Source organism: Gambusia affinis, linkage group LG15 (assembly GCF_019740435.1).
Source record: "Gambusia affinis linkage group LG15, SWU_Gaff_1.0, whole genome shotgun sequence".
In the NCBI taxonomy this organism is placed as follows: domain Eukaryota; kingdom Metazoa; phylum Chordata; class Actinopteri; order Cyprinodontiformes; family Poeciliidae; genus Gambusia; species Gambusia affinis.
This window is the reverse complement of record NC_057882.1, coordinates 1758752-1779026: the sequence shown is the minus strand read 5'-3', so window position 1 is coordinate 1779026 and position 20275 is coordinate 1758752. Positions and strand designations below refer to the sequence as shown.

Here is a 20275-nt window from a genome sequence, read left to right as displayed (position 1 = left end):
TAACTTGGGATTTTACATATTACATAACCTGGGATATAATATTTCTAACATAAATAATAGTAAATAATAATATTGAAGATGATGAATTAAAAGTGGATGAAATAAAGCATTTGTTTTTTAATCTCTACTGAAGTGTTTTTACTCCTGTTTTTAATGCAACACCCTCCACAGAAACTGGCAAAAGTCTATAAGGATTTAGCAGTAGCTTTACATGCTTTTACATTTAGGAACCACAGCCCTTGAGGGCCGCTGTCCTGCAATTTTTAAATGTATTTCTCTGTCAACACATAATTAGGTCAGGATCTCTGTGCATTCTTAAGTTTTTGCATCTAAAATGAAGGCCATTCATTTCTTAAATTCATTGTAATCTGCATTTAATTGGAAATATAGGACAATTAATTTTCCGATATTTTGCTTTTTCTAATCTTTTAGTCTGCTTCGTGTTGTCAGACGGGCCCATTAACTATGCTCAGCTCTGGCTAATGAAACTGAAGTAGAAATGTGGATAATCACCATTTATTTGTTATTTCTGTAAGCATATAAATATGTTTTCACAAACATATTTATTTTTCTTCCATTAATAAATAAAATCACAATTTGAGTACCGCATGTTTTAAGGCAGTACACTAGGGCTGAAACGATGGACTGATTAATCAATTATTGAAACAATTGTCAGCTAATTTCATAATCAATTAATCATTAATATACAGACTGTAAATAAAGGTAATTTTCCTGACAGAACATCACAGCCAGAGCAGTAATTAAGCCAAAACTGAATAAAAAAAATTTATACGTTTTGTATGCAAGATAAAAGAAAACCTTTGTCTGTAAACATATTTTACCCCAAACTTTTCATGTGCATAGTCTGAGCTTCGCTTTAAGCACCTTTTACGATGCAATAATTAATCAGATAAATGAAAAAAATAAACAATCAACAGATGTTCATTTATTATATCAGGTTGACTATTAACTTAAGAGTTAACAGAAAAACACAAACTAAAAACAATATAAAGTTTGAAGCCAGTTAACTGAATGTTTGTTGCAGTATTCCACTCCATCTCCGCTGTTGTTGACATAACAAGCAGAAACGGCTGGTTGGGGATTTATATGATGGATTGCTTTCTTCTTACCAGGTAGTTATCTTCTTCTGGAGTTCATCCCCATCTCCATGCTAAGACCCAAACATTACCATATTGTCAGCCGTGGTTCCTTTTTGATGAATTACCAGCCTATAAGTCAGAGACGAAAGTATGAGATCGGGGCAAATGTGAACGTCTGGATGTGTTTGTTAGTGAAACTGGGATTAAAGAAGGAAAACAGTTGCCTTTATTAAGGAAGTTAATGCTGTGCATCGGCTTGGACAGCAAATATGCAAGACTAGACGACTGAAACTTTGGCTGTAATTGCTACAAGTAAATAGATATCTTGCTAGATATCCTGGCAGATGTGCTGACACCATTTAGCAGACATTTTATTCCAGCTGAGCAGCAGAACTGTACTCGCTGACATTCTGCTGCAAATAAAGTAGTGTTTTTTTGTGAGGTGCTTTGTTTTGGCCAGCAAATGAAAAGCCGGGGACGGTGCCATGGTCAGCCGAGCTCCTGGCACTCCGCTGAAAGAGACTATTACCGGGTTTTCAGTACCAGTTCCGTTAAACACCAACTGGGACTGTTGGCTCTGGTTGCAGCGTTTGTCCTCATCCTCTGACTAAAATCTCAGTGTGGAGACTGCTGAAGATGTTAGTGGGGATGTGCCTATAAACAGGTACATCTTAGTAAATAAGAATGTCAACAATAAGTGCTTCACTACACACAGATTGATATATCTGAAGGGTTTATTTCCTTTAATTTTGATGAATAAAAATACATTTTAATAGAAATGTGAGTCTGTGGTTCTGCTGAGGTGTTCAGGTAGCCAACGTTGCTTTGAGAGCGACCTTCAGGTCATCTTCAGCGTTACTTCTTTCATCTTCCTCTTGACAACAGTCCATAGATTCTCTATGTGGTTTGTGGAGAATTATCTGTTCTCCATGCTGAGTTCTTGATGTATGAAGTTACAGAAGAGTCAGTGAGTTGAATTCATGATTTCCATTTGTTAATACCAAAATACAGTTGGTGATGAACTCTACATTAATGTTTCATGACATAAAATAATTCTGTATCAGGTCTTTTAGATTTTAGCATTCAGAGAAGCACAGCTTAGGAGTGTTTCCTTTCCTGCTGCATCGGAAATACCAGGACCAGAGCCTCTGAAGCTTGATTCAGATGACACACACACACTCTGACACGTTCACAAACGCCAAATTGGAGCCCAAACACACAGGCAGCATACATACAGGCAGCTGTGAACGTGCAGCGGGCCGAAGCTTGTGAGCGTAAACAAATCCTCTCCTGCTGAAGCTGCCTCGCCCACAAACACCACAACACACACACATACACGACTCCCATCCGCTGGGAGTATTGTTGGACTCTTCCTCTGCTGCTGCCCGACAGGCTGTGGCTTGGGAAGAGGAAATGCACTTTTCTGTAGTGTTCCGAGAGAGACAGAAGAGCCTTTGTGTTGGCAGAACAACAGGTCGGCCTCTGGAATGCAACATTGGTCCTTATTTTTAACTATTGTCTTTGACCAGCTGCAAAATATCCAATCCAGACCTCTGGTTTATTATTTTACTAAAATGGGCTTGAGCCCCACAGGATTTCTGAAAGTCCAGTACCTGATTCTTATTTATAGGTGATCTATTTTGTTTCCTCTAACAGGATGGGATAGGATCTTTCCTAAATAATGAAACCTTAGGATCAATCTAAATAATGAGATTATAGTCTGCTTGGTTCAGCCTATTTTGAGCTTCTTTCAGATAGAGCTGATTTAAGGCCTCTTGTCACTTTGAATCCAGATAAGCTGCTGCCGGCCAGGCCCAACTCAACTTTACACTCACATGTGAAACTGGCTGCAAACAGATGTGCAGTGACACAGCCATACATTTTTTGAAACGCAGAAGTAGAACCTGCAGCAAAACCAACAAGAATGCAGCAAGTTTTAGAAGCAATTGAGATGGAAGAATAAAAGCAAACAAAAAGTTAATTTTCCAGAGTAAGTCACTTAAATATAACCCATGATGGTACAAATTTGACCAACCAGCTCTTTCCCAGGTCTGTCAGGTTGAGCTGTCCATCTGTCCTCACATGGATTCTGTGTGAGATGTTTAAAGCTAAGCATATCATTTGTGAACCATATGTCTGGTCTAATCTTCTCCAGAACTTCCTCCCTGACCCATCTGCTGTTTCTTTTGGTTTTCACGATGCTGTTTGTTTAATTTTATTCTCTGCCTAACCTTGGATGCCTTCAGAGGTAAATTTACACTCAGGTGGACACAATTTAATATTTGATTTTTTAAAACTGGGTCACACTTAAGCACTACTTTGTGATCCCAACATTTGCGAAAGACTGTTTGTTTCATGAAAATCTTTCTCTCAGATCTGTATGTTCACACTGATGTTTCTTTGAACTGCTAGTTCTGTCGAAGATCCCAGATGTTTTCATAACTTATAAATGTAAAATCTGAGAGTAAACATTTGGATAAACATATTCAGAGACACCCTGCTGTTCGAGTTTGTATATTTCTTGTGAAATATGACTCCTTAAACATGTTTTTTTTTGTAAAACAGCCAACTTTGTGAGGTTTCTGAGCTCCCATCAGGGAGGAGACGGAAAGTTTTAACCTCTTTTTCTGTTGCTCTTTTCCTCTCCATGATGCTGCAGGCTGAGAGAAATCCATTATTTGTTTACATACTCCCTCTTTTTGCTCCTCCACTTGTGAGTTAATGTGGCGCATCCCACAGACTGCTCTCCACTCCTCGCAGGGGGAGGTATGTCCATTTAAAATCCCATAATCAGACACCAACGAGTCATATGAAAGGACGTTACTGAAGAAAGTGTTCCTGGGACTGAGTTGAGGTGAAACCTTGAGGATTAATGCTGTATTAGGAAATGGGAAGACCTCATTCCTCTCATTCAGATGCAGAAAGTCTGATTATTTTGTCCGTTTAAAGTTCTTACGTTGCGTTGAACACTTGCAGTTTTTTGCACCAATGTTTAAAAATCTTTCAACATGCTTAAATTTCTATTGGGTGTCTTCAAGGTTTTTAAAGTGTTTGAAAGTTCTTGATATTCAAACAGCATAATTTAGTAATAAAGTGCAACATTTGATTTAAAGTCCAAATTTGGAAAACATTTACAGTTGAATCACATATTTTTACACATCTAATAAAAAGAGATTTTTTTTTTCTGTCTGAAGTTAAATCAGGACTTCAACTTATCTTCTTTAGGTCAGGTAGAATTACAAAAGCAATTTCTGTTTGCTAAATACCAAAGAACTTAGACGGAATGTTTCTGGTAAAAAAATAAAAATAAAAAAAAAAAGACGATTTTTTTTTTTTTTTACAACTTTCTTCGTATATTGTGTTTATTCAATTAATTTGGGCCCAAAGACAATTTATCATAACACAACTTGTTTTAATTGTTTTAATGTAGTGAATCTTTATTATGCCGGATGGTGTATAAGTTATTGATCTGTGTGATTTAAATAAATATTGGCTTGTATTTTGCTAACTAACATTATCAAAATGGAAGATATTTTTCTTAGTGATCTCTTGAACCAATCTGGTGTGTAGTGTGTGTGTGTGTGTGTGTGTGTGTGTGTGTGTGTGTGTGTGTGTGTGTCAGAGACTTTTCAAAACCTTTACCTTGTTCCTGTTGTAGAATATAAAATACTGTCACCAGACAATAATCATCAACAATAAGTCACATGATAAACTAAAAGGAGTTTGGTCATTTCCATTTCAGTTGTTTTGTTTTTATCTCCAAAGTGCTAGAAAACTTTCAAAACTTAACTTGATATTAAAGATGCAGCAATCCGATATTAATATTGGTATCCATCTTGACATTGATCAAAATTTTAGATTGCATATTGCAACAATTTGCCTGATATGCCTGATACGTAGGGACAGATCTACTCAGTCCAATTCTATGGTTTGCACTCTGAGCGACGTCATGCTTTATTTATTTTACATTTTTTGTATCATTCCTAATTCTACTTTCTGTACCATTTTAAAGAAGCTTTGTTGCAGTTTATTTTTAAATCTTTATCAATGTAGTCAACCTACGTTTTTGTCCTTTTCATTTTCTTTATTATTTATTGTACAATGGTTGTTATATTTCTGATCACACTCACTGACTGTACAAATTAAAGTTGTGTTGTCACAAAGCTTGTGAAGCTTTTGCTTATCAAAAAAAATCTGTAATTCAGTACATGTATGTTTGTTTAAAAAAAAAAGAAATGTTTCAAGTCAACTCAGTTTTATCAGATTGATGTTGACTCATACTAGACCTCAGATATCTGTGTGTTTACGCTGAAAAACATATCGAGATATCACTTCATAGTAGCTGACATTGCTAATTGTGAATGTTGAGAATTATTAATTAGTTTTTTGTTTCAAGTATCTGAACTACTGCCAAACTCTTTTATCCACAATTTTCACTTCACTGCGTTTTTCATGTTTAAACAGTTATGAGACTTTGTTGTGAAACCTTAAACTGCTGCTGCACAAGCTACTTAACAGTTAGTTGCTTGGTTACCAAAGTTGAAGGGAACTTGGAACTGCTTGTTTCTCAGCAGAATGTTGCTAAGTAACCAAAGAGTGCGTGAGTTAGTTGATGCCACCAACCTTGCTTAGTTAGCTGTTAGACATTGAGTGGCTAAAACCTTTCCTCTGCCTAAATCCCCCAGAATGCTCTGCGGTTCTGGATCAAAATTTAGTGAAAATTCTACATTTAATATACTGTCAAAGTATTATCTGTTGATACTGATTACACGTCTGTTGGGATATATACTGTTTTTTATTTATTGCCCTCTCCTGATCTGTACTGATGATAGAAGTAAAAATAGGGGACAATGCATGAAAAGTGCGTAAGTTTTACTGTGGGAATTGTGTATGGACCCTGACAGTTTATTTTGAAGAGACAACATAAAAACGTCCAGCTTCTGCCCAACCAGAGGTCATTCTTGTACCAAGTCCCGGTCACTCTGGGATTCATTAATTGCTCTAAGACAACATTTCACAGATTTTATCTCCCAAATTCACCCTTCCTACCAGTCACTTGTTCTCCATATCTCTGTTTGAAAGTATTCCCAGTCTCCTCAGGCAACCTCTCACATGTCCACTGAAGCGCTCTATTTGGTTATTTTTAGGAAGTTCCCCCTCCCAACCCTCTCCCAGGGCTCAGATGGTCCAGTCCAGGCCAGAGGAAGGGGAGTGGTAGGGAAAAGGGAAAAATCTTCAACAATGATTTCATTAACATGATGCCCAACATGAGCGGCACAACTGGAATTTACCTTCTCTGACATTTCTGGATTTATTTTCCCATTCGGATTTAACGTCTTATAAACTTTGACTTTTGTTCGTATTGGACATGGAAACCTGTTGAATTTCCTTCAGAAAAGACAATGTTGATCAAAAGTGAGTATGTGAATGATGCAAGGACATAAAATCCTTCATTATGTTGCTTCATTGATGGCAATTAACAATTAATTACTGCTTGACGCTCCTCATTAAGGAGACGATTGGCTGTAATGAGTAGCTGATTGAGCTTTAAAGGGATGATTTAGATCAAAAAAAATCTTATGATAAAATTAAGACTCTTGAATTAGTATTTGTGGCATAACATGGCTTTTGATTCATGAGACACAAGAATGTGAGGAACGTTATTGTTTGAAGGTTGTAGGCCTAGAAATACGAAGGCTGCAGCTTTGAACTCTGCTGGAATACAAGATTTTTCACGGGCAGTCAGAGTGTAGGATTCAGGCTGAATGTGTGTGGGTCTCTTTAAAATGTAAATTTTAAGAAGACTTTGTTTTGTATGTATGGATGATTTTAAATCCAGTGGTTGGAATCTTTTTCATTGGGGGAATCTCTAGGTCAGCTTTTTGCTTCATGAGTTGCTGTAAATATTTGAACTGATTGAAATGATGCTAGTTGCTCTTCTGTTACAAATCTGTGCAAAATTTTGTCAATATTCCAGTCAAAACAATCACAATTATGCAATTGAGGTGTTGTCATTAAATATGGAGCGCAATTAAAATCACATGTGAATACGTTTGTTCATGTGATAAGTCATTAAAGAACATGATGCGCCTTGAACCTCCAACTACTTCCTGTTGTCATCGTCTTCTTCGTAGTTAGTGGCAGCATCCGGTTGTCGACCTTGTGACTCGTGGTTTATTTGGCAGTTTCGCTGTGTTTCCATTAAGCAAATTTATTTTTGAAATGTCAAATTTTGCAATTGTATGGTCATTGGAAATGCAGCCTCTGGAGCACATTGGCGTTTTAACATGGAATGTTTATTATGATGACCAACGTGTTGGGGTTCACCTTCCATAAAAAACTGGTACAGTGAACCTCCAGTATTCACAGAAATGACCAATCTCAGCTAGAACTGTCGTGATAAATAATGAATCATTTAGTCGCATGATAAATTCAAATATGCTTTTCAAAATCATTTCCAGTTTCATGCTTGTTTGTTTTTGTCTTTTTCTTTCTACCAAAGAAACTGGATAACAAAAAGTCATGAAGTTACTCCTCCGCATATGGGAAGTGACAAACGGCAGAGAAGTGTCAGTTTATAGTTTTTGTGAACGTAGGATGCTCTAAAACCTTTGGCACTATGAATGAATGCGTAAATCTTAATGTATAATTTTGCTACTGTCTGGATAAGACAAGCAATAAAATTTTATTTGTCAAACTAGTTGTTTATTTTAGGAATAGCGGCAGGGCTTTTTGTTTGAAAGGAGGTTTGTTACAAAAGTCACTTTTTACGAATTTTTGTACTTCCATTTGGGTTCACTGCTTCTAAAAATAGTTCAAGCACTGTTTATTTGGCAAAAATTTATTTTTTTGTGTCAGAAAAACCTAATGATCAATGGCCACTGCGCTGTTGCCTTGCAACATGAAACAAGCTCAGCCCATTACCCAGCAACCCAAGCTGAGCTCCAACATAGCTACTTTTACTGCTGTATGCGCTGTACAATGGCTGCTGGAAGATACAAGTTTTTTCTTGTTTGCTTTCTATCCAGAAACCACTTACTCCATCCCTGTTGGTTTTGCAAAAGTGAAGTTTCTTAAAAAACTTCACTTTTGCTTTTCAAAGAGGTACGGTTGTATAATTGCACATCTGTTTGAAACTGTTGTCATGTGTGGCTGTAATGTGAAAGTTAGGGAGAATGGTAAAACAGTTCACTCTGAAAGGAGCTCTAAAAGTCAAAACTGACCAGCCAGAAAGTCATTCCTTTTCTAGGAATGATTTTGTGCAGAAAATGTCATAAACGTGTTTTGTATAGCCTATCCTAACCTGGTCAAGAAAGTAGAATAGGTCACCTTTAAATCAGTCATGAACAATAAAGACTGGATGAAAGCTTTTCTGTGAAAACATATTAGGACCTTTTATAGAGAGCTGTAACAGTAAAATTCTATGTACATTAAAATCAAAATGACCCAGTGGATTTATAAAGTTTCCTAAAACAAGCTCCAGCAAGTCGTCTCAGAAAAAATATTGCCTCATCCATCTTCAAAGTTAAATTAATCATAATTCATTTAAAAGTATTGTCAGACCGACAGAGGACATTTTTATTTTTTTTCACCTTAATAGTTAATGAGCAACAAGCTATTCTATTAAAAAGCACATGCAGTTCATTAAACACCGAGATGAAGAACTGAAGTTTTAGGTTCATTATCAGCATAACAGATGGTCCAAAGAAAGTAGTTATTACTAGGAAGTATCTGAGAGGAAAATACAGCCTAATAAATCCTGGCGTAAACCCTGCCAACCATAATATGTTTTGTCACTATGAAGAGGCATCCCTGGATGTTTCGGGTTTTATCACTGCTAAAGGAAAACAAATATTTATTGGTTATCCAGTTTAGCAGAAGCTAGGCTTTATAATTTTCTGCTATTCAAAGAAAATGAAACTAATTGGTGAGAAAGACTGAGGTCCAATATGGACGGAATAATCACTTGTGTAAATGACAAACCATTAGCATACAATGGCTTGGAAAATTAATAACTCTCCATTTTCTGCATAGTTTAGTTTTTTATTGCTTACATAATGGAAACTATTATATACAAAGGTCAAAATGTTCCAAGTCTTCATTTGTATCACATACAGAGACATTGGTGTTGTAATCTTTATGTTCTTATTGTAAAAACAAACGTTAGGAATGGACAGGTTTCAAGATGGAAGCACACACTTAGTACGGTGGTTGATCCATGTTACTGTGGGCTGTTTTTCTGCCATATGATGGAAGAAAAACAGCAGTAGTGATGTCCTAATAGGTGTTGCTAACTAAATTCTGGCTGAAGCTGGTAAAACAGAGTCACTTTCCACAGTCAAATGTCTCCGCAACTGACTTGGGCTGCATGGCCGCTCAGAAAGGAAGAAGACACAACTCCAAAAGAAATATGAAAAGTCAGATTGCAGTTTACAAATGCACAGCGGGATAAAAATCTTCATTTTGTCCTGTGGTTTGATGAAACTAGAGTGGAAGTTTTTGGCCATAATAATCATCTGGCTTGTACCATCCTGACTGTGATGTCTGGGGGTGGCAGCATCATGAAGGTCGCTTTTGCCTAATTATTGCAAAAATACCAAATCACCAAAAGTATTTTTTAGTTTCTAGCGCAAACATTTTAGTACACTTGAAATAATAATAATGACCAAACTCTCTGAGGGCTTTCCAGCTTCTTTGCTAATTTTAGCCAAATGAAGAGTTAATTTTGCAGATTGAGCATTGACTGCCCTTATCAAAGGGAAGTGTAAGATGTTTAGACTTGGCTGCAATAATTGTGGAGGCAGAGGTTCATTCATTCAGGTGATCCAGATGTTACACCAAACTCGGCTTTTAATATCACCAGGTGAGAGAAAGAGTCATTTAACACCTCAAAACAAAAAAACAGTTAAAATTATTAACAATAAAGTTGAGAAAAAATAATCTTGATATATTTTAGCTTTGCTTTGACTTCTGATACCTTTATTCAGTAGCTGCTTTCTAGCTTGTCTGATATGTTTCTATAAAAAGCCACTGCTATCCCTCCAAATAGTTTCTCAGTAACTGGAGTACATTTATCCAAACTAAGGAAAGTTGTCTTTCTTCTGGTGCAGAGGTTCAGGACTGATGGTGTTGTTAGCAACACAGGGCAACAGTGTTCAGGAATGACTATGAGCTAATCTGGTGAAACCCGCCAGCTGAGGGAGAGGCGAGGAGAACGTGTGTGGGTTCTGTAATGAAACAAAATCAAAATTAGGCCTGAAACAATTAATCGGTTATTGAAATAATCGTCAACTGATTTAGTAATTGAATAATCGTTAACTAAATTATACAAACTCTAAAACATGCCAATTGCTGAAAAAACAACAAACAAAGAGCAGTAACTGAGACACAACTGTACGACAAATATAGGAAAACTCCTAGCAGTGGCAGCTATCCCTTTTCTGCTTTTAAAACAAATTTTTTAATCCATAACGTTTGTTTTATTAAAGTTTCGGGATTTACACTCACACATGTATTGATGTATGAAACCTTTTCAACAGAAAATACGAAAGCAAAAGTTTAACAAATATTTAGAAGTGTCTTCCGATTTGGTTGAACTTTAGATTTAGAAAAAGTTACTTTGTTGGTTCCGTTGTAGAAATGAGTGGTAACCTTGCATTCCCATTATTTTAATGACTTTAATACAGCTAATAAAGCCCTGCTGTGATCGAGTTCATAGGTTTTGAATGAACAGAAAACATTGTTGCTGTGTTTTTCTGTGAAGTTTTCTTTACACTTTCCTATACTCCAGCTTTATTTATTGAGGTTGAAGTTTACAGTGAAGAATGTCAGAGCTGGTGTTCATAGGTTTCCAGTCTTTTGTAGTCATGTTTTTCTTTAGGTTAGAGTTTAATTGTTTCACTCAGAGGTAATTAATTACAGCAAGGGATGCGACCATTTGGCACATCATTTAAATAACAGTCAATATTTTGCATAACCTCCTGAATCTCCTCTTTTCTTTCAAAGAAGCTTTCATTAACCTTCCGTAAAAGTTGACCCAGATGGGGATTTTTTTAAAATCCTTGTTTATTTTCTCTATGTAATGAACACAGCATCCTTTCTGATCTATTCTCAGTTATTTAAGATCCTCTTAAGCTTGTTTGAAAGCATTAAAGTTTTATCTGTAGCCAGTGTATAATTTTTATTCTCATCCTGTCTTAGTGACTCACAGAGTTCAGTACCTCACCCTCTCATCTGTCGTGACTCATTATAACAACTTCAGTTCCAGACTGACTGGACTAAAATAGTACATTCATAGAAACCATTAAAAAGGAGGAGGAAAACCTTGTTTGGTGCTTCAGGAATGAAACATCTCTGGGATTGGGCCTATGGAGCTCAGAACATGTCCAGTTTGGGACATGCAGTCGTTGCACCTCAGACTGTTGTTAAATATGCCAGATTTATTAATTTTCTCCCTAACAGCAAAACATCACCAAAAGCTAAGCACTACAGAGAGCACAAGACAGAAAACTGTTTCTTTATCTTATTATTTACACATTGTGTGTAGTATTTTTGATGACTGTGATGCTACAATATAAGATTGTGTTTGAATGTTTTAAACTAAACACAACATGGTCAGGTGTTTACATTTTAAATGTTCTATTATTAGCTATTGCTATGGATATTATTACAAAAACATCAATCTGTTTGCATTCCTATAAAATAAAGCACTTTTTTCAAGTACAAACCATTTTGCATGAGGATACAAAATGGTTTGTTTGCAGGTGCAAAATAAAAGCAGGAAGAGAGGAAATGGAAACAGGTCTAAATACCTTCCACATAGTTTTACGATTTGTAAACTTGAATTGTTTTTAAGACTTTAAATTTAATATAGAGTTGCAACGATCCGATATTAATATCTTTATCTGTCTGAATATTGAATATCGAAATTCTAGATTGGGTGTCTGTGACTGTTCAGATCCGTAGGGGCGGATCTGTTCAGTCTAATTCTTTGCTTCGTGCTCTGAGCGATGTCATAGTTTATTATTTTACATTATATTTAGGGTTCCTAATTGTATTTTCTGAACCATGTGAAAGAAGGTTTATTGCCGTTTATTTTTACATGTTTGACCAAGGTAGTAAATCTACTTTGTTGCCAAGTTAAAGTTGTGTTGTTTTTATATATTTGACCAAGCTTGTGAAGCTAGTGGTGTTGTACTGCTGAGGCATTATCAAATAAATTTGCAATTCAGTACATTCACGTCTCTGTTTAAGACAAGAAACATTTTAAGTTGTGGAAAGTGTTGAACACATTTTAGATTTTATATATAATCAGAAAAACTTGGTTCTCCTACAATAAAGTGCATAAATTGGGGTCAATCATTAAAAAATAAGAATTTCTAGCTTAAACACAACACATCTTAATCCTGTAACAGTGGCCATGATATTATAGTATAAGTCATATTGATTAAGTTGTCATTTTCTTTTATTTACAAGCTGCTTTTTAAATTATCTTGGTTTACTCCCCGTGAGGCTGCACTGCAAAAACACAAATATTACCAGGTATGTTTTTTAGTTTCCTGTGCAAATATCTTAGTGCACTTGAAATAAGACAAAACTAATTTACCAAGAGCTTTTCAGCAAGATAGGAGCCTGTTTTAAGTTAAGCACTTTTTACTGTCTTGTTACTGAAAATGTGCTATAAAATTACCTTTACCCTTACCTTTATCTTTATAATCTTTATAAGAGATTATTTCTCTTATAAAATGGGAAAAATGTCTTGTTAATGAAATAATCTGCCAATGTTGATTGGCAGATTATTTCACTAATAATATTGAGAAATTATTTACTTAAAACACACTCCTACATCTTGTACTCAGATACTACAACTAGGAAGTAGATCAAAAATACTTTGTAGGATTTTGTGTTTTTGCAGTGTGAGTTGAATAAACACCCAGACACAAACGGCCCATTGCGCACGTAACCCCGCCACTCGCCATTTCTGTCTGTTTCCACACACATGGCGTTCAGCTTCCTGCTGCGGCCAAGCGGAGCCGTCCTTATCGGGCAGCCATATCTCTTATCTGGGATCCAGAGGGACCGAATCACAACTTCCTCAGAGACAAAGTTGTTTGAAAGGGGGAAGAGGCTTGCTAGATACCATCGCTTACGTAAACACGGAGCAGAGAGAAGGTTGGGGGGTTTCGCCAAACTGAGGAGAAAAGGCCATTGTTGTTTCTGACGGTCTGGAATGTTGTGTTCGTCACTAATTGGGTCAGACGTGGATTAGGTTTATTCCTAAATCCAGAAACTTGCTCCTCATCACCTGCTTGGTTCTCAGGGAATATTTGTGTCCTTTTTAATCCATTGTTTGTTAATTATTTCACTGAAATGAGTTTCTACCTACAGAGACTTGTTTTATTATTCAAAGTTGTTTCTTTCCTAGGGCTTAAATTCTAATAAATCACAGGAGACTCGTCTGGCTGCTCTGATGTTGTGGCTAAGACCTGGTTAGCCAACACACGGATTTTAAATGGGCTGATTTAATTAAAATTTTAACAGTATAATTATAAGTCTTTTAAATCTTCGGGGATAAACAGACTTGGGACTAAGTGTTCAAAAGTTTAATTTGCTAACCTAGAAAATGTGGAAGTAAATAGAAGATCATCTCAGGTTTTGTACAGTGTGCAAAGAAATCAGTCACTTCCAAAGTCCTTAAAAGTGCTTGATATTGAAACAGCACAGTTTTGTAATACAGTGAAATCTAATGTTTGATTAAAAGTCTAAATTTGGAAAATATAACTTACAGTTTAAACCAGATATTTAAAGATAATAAAAAGACAGGCATTTGTTTTTCTCACTGGCTTTTAAATCAGGCCAAATTTCTCTTGCTTTAGAGTAGTTAGAATCACCAAATTTATGTCTATTTGCTAAATGCCAGAAGTGAGAAAATGTTTTAGTGTTAGTGACGAATTAGTGACGAATTTACAAACTTTGTAAATTTTTCAAATTCCAAAGTTTGTGAAGATGCTATGTCTTATTTAACCTTATCCTGATTTGGTTGAATATTGTTTCAATGCAATGAATATTTATTATTCCTAATGGCTCAATTGACTTATTGATTTGTGTAATTGAAATAATAATTGTATTTTATATGTTAAGGTTACTGAAATTGGGGAATTTTTTTGTTAAATTAGTGTTTTGTTCTCAGGTATATAAAGGTTGTGTGTGAAACATCTCAAAACATAACATGTTAGCTCATGTTGTCCGTGCTCACAGGGCATTGTTAAGACTAATATATGACGTCATGTGATAGTGAACTGGTGAAGTGGTGTTTTTCTATTGGCTCATCTGTATAATTGACTTGGGTGTCTTTCATCTTCCTTGTCACAATACTGATCAATCCCAGAGATACTGCAGTTGTTTAGGGTGGTCAGGTTACAAATCCTGCTGGAAAATGAAATCACCAGCCTGGACTTTAAATATGGAGTGACAAGTTTTACAGCTCCTATTTATTTGGACTTTTAATTAAGGTCAATTCTACGAGTACACTTTTATTTTTAAATTGCAAGAATAAAGTTCTAATATCACAAGAATACAGTCGCATGGCAGTGAAGCTGAAATAATACGAGAATAAAATTTAACTGCTACCAGAATAAAATCGTAATATTAGGAAATTTAACTAGTAACGTAATAACTCTAAAACTACTACAGAAAATAAAAACAAACATAAACTATTAAAATGAGAATTGCTGAGCATCTTTGTGAAGTTATATTTTGGTGTCAGTTTTAGGATAAGGAAAAATAAAAATCTTTACCACATCAGCATCAAATTATAATCAGCAGCAAGACTTTGAAAAGATGGTGTAAACAACTGAGTCTGTTTTAAAGACAGAACCACAAACTGAGCTGTTTACGTCAGATCTTGATAATTGGAGGCTTTTTTACCATTAAAATAACTTTATTGTAATTATTTTAAATTCCTGTAAAATTGTGTTACAATAGGACTGTATTTCTATATATTCACATCATTTTTGCAGCCTGGAATGGGCCTGATATTATAATACATGGCTCACAGAAGGCATGAAAGAAGCCATTTTTAAAAGTATTTTCTGTTTTTTGTCATTTCTGTTTTTAAAAAAGAAATAAGGTGTAAAAAAATCAATTAAAATGGGTTCTGATATTTGAAAAATCTGAGATTATATTTTTTAGTCATATTGCCAAGCCAAACTCAAGAGTTTTAGGAACAAATTTGTAACACGGAAAATGCTGGTTTTCTCTGCTAAGGCTTTCTGAATATGAAAAACAAGAACTGCCCTTGGCTTTTTCCTCTCTTTGAACAGCATGTTTAATATTTCAGGGAGAGCAACAAATAGGTTAAAAGACCTGGAAAAAACCTCGTTAGTGCTTAAAGCTAACAGGGAATGTCTTTTAAACTTTTCCGTTCTTCAGGTGTCGACCTTTTCGAGGATGGTTGTTAGTTGAATTTCCATGTGGTGCATTTGTTTTGTGTGAAGGAAAGTAGAATTGGTTTTGGTTGTTCTTCTCATTCAGAAAACATCTAACTTTGAGTCAACTTATTTATGATGTGTTCACAAAATATTTGATATCTTAGAATTAAATGTAGTGTTGTGAAAAAGGAAGAAATGCTAATTTTCAGGTTTTAACTAAAACTGACCTGAATATTAATGAAAAAGTGAAATATTCTATTAGTTTACTAAACTCATAGTCATGAGAATAATAAACTAGAAAGTTTTAGCTTCACATGGTTCAAATTCTGCAATAAATAAAGTCTATTACGCACCTTTTGCTGTTTAATTATTAATTGGTTAGAGCAAAAATTATTCAAGTAATCTACAAATGATCAATGATTCACTACAGGATTGCTATGTTGTTACATTTTAGGCAATAAAATCTTTATTTTCTAATTTAAAAAGGTAATTTAATTATTCATTTTAATGTATTTCTAATATCGTATTAAAAAGACTTAACTGTTAAATGAAAAATCTACAGACTACAGTTTTTTTCCCAAATAACTGATTAATCATCCTAATAATTGATAGAATTTTTATTAAAATAAAATTTTCAGCCCTAATAACCACATAATCAGTCTCAGGTAAAGAGGAGACTCTGTTTACCTCTCAGCAGGTATCACAGAGTCTTTTTTAAGGGTAGAGAAAAATTAAGTTACTTTGTCTCCATTCTAAATACCAACAACAAACATCCACTCCAGCAGACTGAGAGCAACTATTTAGTTTAGCTTCTAATTAATCTATTTGCTTTGTGTTTGCAGAGATTGAAGCCAAAGAGGCCTGTGATTGGCTGCGAGCCGCTGGCTTCCCTCAGTATGTTCAGTTATTTAAAGGTAAATCTGGACCTGTGCATTAACGTGAGGGTAATATTCAGTTTTCCACTCAGATGACATTTTGTTGTTGTTTGTATGTCAGACTGCAGGTTCCCCATCGATACTGAGGCTGCAAAAGAGGATCACAGCTTCCTGGATAAAGATTCTCTCGATTCACTATGCAGGTAAAAAAATCATCCTTTTATTTTATAAGAATTCCTGTTTTTATTGGTCTGACAATTTAAGAGTGTATCCACACCAGCCATTTTTATTCCGATTTGATCAAACTGCAGTCTGTCGGCGACAACTATGGACTGAATGGACTGAATACTTTGTGCAGCTCATCCAGTAAGCTATTATTCTTCTGTTGCTTGCAGGCGGCTGATGACTTTAAATAAGTGCATGGAAATCAAGCTGGAACTTTGGAGATCTAAACACAGGGTGAGTGTTGGAAGCAAAACTGAAACTTAGAGGAAGAAAGCAGCTAAAATCTGTTTTGGATGCTAGAAGCAAAGAATGAACCGTTTGTCTTTCTACAGGGAGAAGACTGGGAAGAGGAGGACTATTGTGCCATCAGCCCGAACTGGACCTATGACAGGAGAACCCAACAGTGGCGGCGCATGAACTCCTCCGAGGAGACGCCCGATGACCATCAGGACGTCTGCTCTGTCCACAGCTCCAGCCTCACAGACAGCGAGCGCCACAACGCTCACAGGGAACTGGTCTCAACAAGCCGGAGCTCCTCCCGCAGCTCCTCTGCCAACAGAACGCCGTCGCTGGACACGTCCTACAGCGGACCTCCGTCCCCCAACGGAGGGTCGTCCACTGTAAGTCTGGAAGCAGAGGTGTGCTTCAGAGAAAAACCACCGAGGAAGAAGTGCACTACTCTCCTGAGGAAGATGGAGAAGCTGAGGCTGAGGGGTGCAGCAGGCGGCCATCTTGGGACCCGCCGTGACGTCAGTGGGACAGTTCTGGTCCGACAGAGAGAGAGGGTGTACAGGCAGCTTCGCACGTCAAAGTGAGACAATAATTTCTGAAGACAACCTGAACTGGAGTCAGAACTGTTGCTGAAAGACTTGTCCTTCCTCTTTGTCTTCAGTCTGCAGGTCCAGTCCAGCAGCCACTCATCTTCATCGCCCTCATCTTCTCACACCATAAGCAGCGGGAGCAGCAGCACCAGCCAATCAGAAAACAGCAGCACCGTCAGCACGCCCAGCCCTGTCACCCGGGTCAGAGCCAATTGCAAACGCTCCAACAGCGGAGTTGGGATGCAAAGTGACCAGAACCAGATGGATACCGAGGTCGGATCCATTATGGTTTTATTTTTTTAGTAAAATGTTTAGGACCACCTACAGCCAACATGGTAGGTGGTATTTATTTAATAGTAAATAAATACTACCTATTTATTTATTTATTTATTTATTTATTTATTTATTTATTTATTTATTTATTTATTTATTTATTTATTTATAAATATTTATTATTTATTAAAAATAAATAAATAAATAAATATTTGCATTGCCTTTGAGAGTCACACGTCTGGAAACTTTGTTGACATCCATCTTGATGTTAACTTATGAGCACTCTAACTGCATCTGTTGAATTGTAGGACAAATATCAGTGGTATTTACTGTAGTATTTATAGCTAATCTATCAAAATTAGCTTAGCTACAAAAGGTTTTATCTGTAAGCTAAAACTGACATGTAGCCAATGTGTATTTTGCTACATGTACTTACTCTGCCAGAACTTTATTCACATGGAGAGTTTGTAGGTCCAGTACAAATCTGTTGAAACATTGATTGCATATGTCCATGAATTTCACATTGGTCAAGAGTGTCAGTGTACTTTCTATTTGTTGGTCTGGAAGCCATGATTAATCTATGCTTTGGGATTGCGCCTGCTTACCAAAAGGGCAGTTTACTGGTGTAGGTCCCTCCCAGTTCAGACTTGTGTGAACTACTGTATGTCTAAAGAAATTTTACATCTAAAACCAGCCTGCAGTTTCTGTCTTCCAGCCCACAATTCTTTAAAACAACCACAACTTCCTGTTAAGAATTAACCATGGCACTAGGAGATTCATTTGATTAACAACCCTTCTGAATTCTCTTTTGGACCCTCTCAGGTCTTCAAGAATCAGGTCAACAACAATAACAACAGCAGCCATGAGAGACTGATCTTCCAGGTCCCCCATGGACACAAACCAGGGACTTTCCCCACCTCCCTCGCCCACAAACACATCCTCTCCCCAATCATCGACAGCAACTCTGTCAACTGGCGGACCGGCAGTTTCCATGGCTACAGGGCGCGGCATGGGAGCAGACGGGGCCCATCTTCTCTAGTTGGTGGAGACCAAAGTCCAGCGTCTTTGTCGACGTCCTCGGGACGTACCGGCGCGCTGGATCACCGGCTCAGTGTCTATGACAACGTGCCTCATGACACACAGCTGTCTGAGGGGGAAGGTGGTGGAAGCGAAAGTGATGCGGAAAGAATCAGTGAGGAATCAGAGGTGGGTTTCAAGAGTAGAAATTCAACAAATACTTTTGAATAACTTAGAATTATGAGACATTTTGAGGGATTTTGTCAGCCATGATGGATTAGTCTAAAGGTGTTTTGAGCTTTTCGCACATATAGTTTACATCCAAAGTCTGTGTGGAGGCGTATCAAGGGCCATGGAGGCACATTTTGACCATCTAGTGCGGCGTGATTTGAACCGTTTGCAGGGAACACACAGTTTTGAGCGTTCAACAGAAAACTACAACTAGAGCTGACCCGTTTGACGCGCCTCCACATAGGCTTTGAATGTAAACCAGATGTGCAAAACGCTAGGTCTAGAGCAAAATGTCAAGCATCTGCATTCAAAGTGCACATGCATTGAAATTGAAGCATTTTTGACGCATGTAATACATTTGATGTGAACGCACCATCAGAACAAAAAATCTGCTCAGTCATGAAAGAACTAGAGACTCTGGAATGCCAGATTCATTGGTTGCTCTGGTTACTCCTGCCTTTTCTTGAGGGCAGAGGCAGGGAACACACAGAACAAGTACAAATGATTTTCACATGTTTTCCTTATTAAATGAACAGAAACAAGTTTGCTTTTCCTTTTGAAGTTGATTGAAGAAAAATGAAAAGATATTATGTTTTTAGTCAAGTTTTAATACAGCACTTAAAAGCGGATTGAGTGCACATGAATAGATTTTAATTTAAAAGTTGCAATTTTGTCCAAGTTTATTTAATTTATTCTTGAACTGTGGGCGGGGCACAGGCACACAGAATCAGTCCAGGAGCCACAAATGGGCCCTGGGACCCCACCTTGAGCACCCGTGAATTAAAATGAGGGAGAACCATTTCCTGAAAGAATTCCCAGCTGTCGGATTGGGCCACACAAATCAATTCTGATGCGTTGCTACCAAAAGCTAAGTTGTACAGTTACAGTAAGGTTGCTGATATTTAACATGTTATGGTCGTGTTAAACTAGGTACTTTTGACAAAAAATATATATATTCAGAGCAACAAATCCAACAAGAAGCAGCAGATTTGAGTGATTTTTTTAGAAAAAATAAAGTATTGTTAAAAAAAAAAAAGACTTTATTAGATTACTTCCCCATTTCTAATAACAAGGACTTTCAGTCTAGGTGAGTTATTTTTTTATAAACACATGATATTTAACCTTTTTTGGACCATACCCACAAACTAATTACCCAAAAGACTCTGTTAGGTCTTTGTCATAAACTTTAAAAGCTGAGCTTCCTCTCAGTTGGAGATCTGGGCTACATTTTCCATGCAGCTGATAAATATGAGATCTGCTCTCCATCCGGATCTGGAACGAATGAAGTGAAACGAGAAGATACT

The 20275-nt window shown here is 36.7% G+C and overlaps 1 protein-coding gene across 3 annotated transcripts in view; it reads left to right on the top strand.

Annotated features, from left to right (window-relative positions):
* si:dkeyp-23e4.3 (rho GTPase-activating protein 7) overlaps nt 1–20275 on the top strand; it is a 105223-nt gene that overhangs the window by 64773 nt on the left and 20175 nt on the right. The window contains exons 1-7 of one of the 3 annotated variants that reach the window (XM_044141625.1): nt 6341–6515; nt 16372–16443; nt 16526–16607; nt 16800–16863; nt 16962–17440; nt 17522–17723; nt 18546–18929. In XM_044141625.1, the coding sequence (XP_043997560.1) occupies nt 6503–6515; nt 16372–16443; nt 16526–16607; nt 16800–16863; nt 16962–17440; nt 17522–17723; nt 18546–18929 (1296 nt within the window). In that variant the 5' untranslated portion in view covers nt 6341–6502. Of the gene's footprint in view, nt 1–6340; nt 6516–16371; nt 16444–16525; nt 16608–16799; nt 16864–16961; nt 17441–17521; nt 17724–18545; nt 18930–20275 lie in introns of those variants that run through there. The other 2 variants (XM_044141624.1, XM_044141623.1) reach the window with 2 other exon arrangements.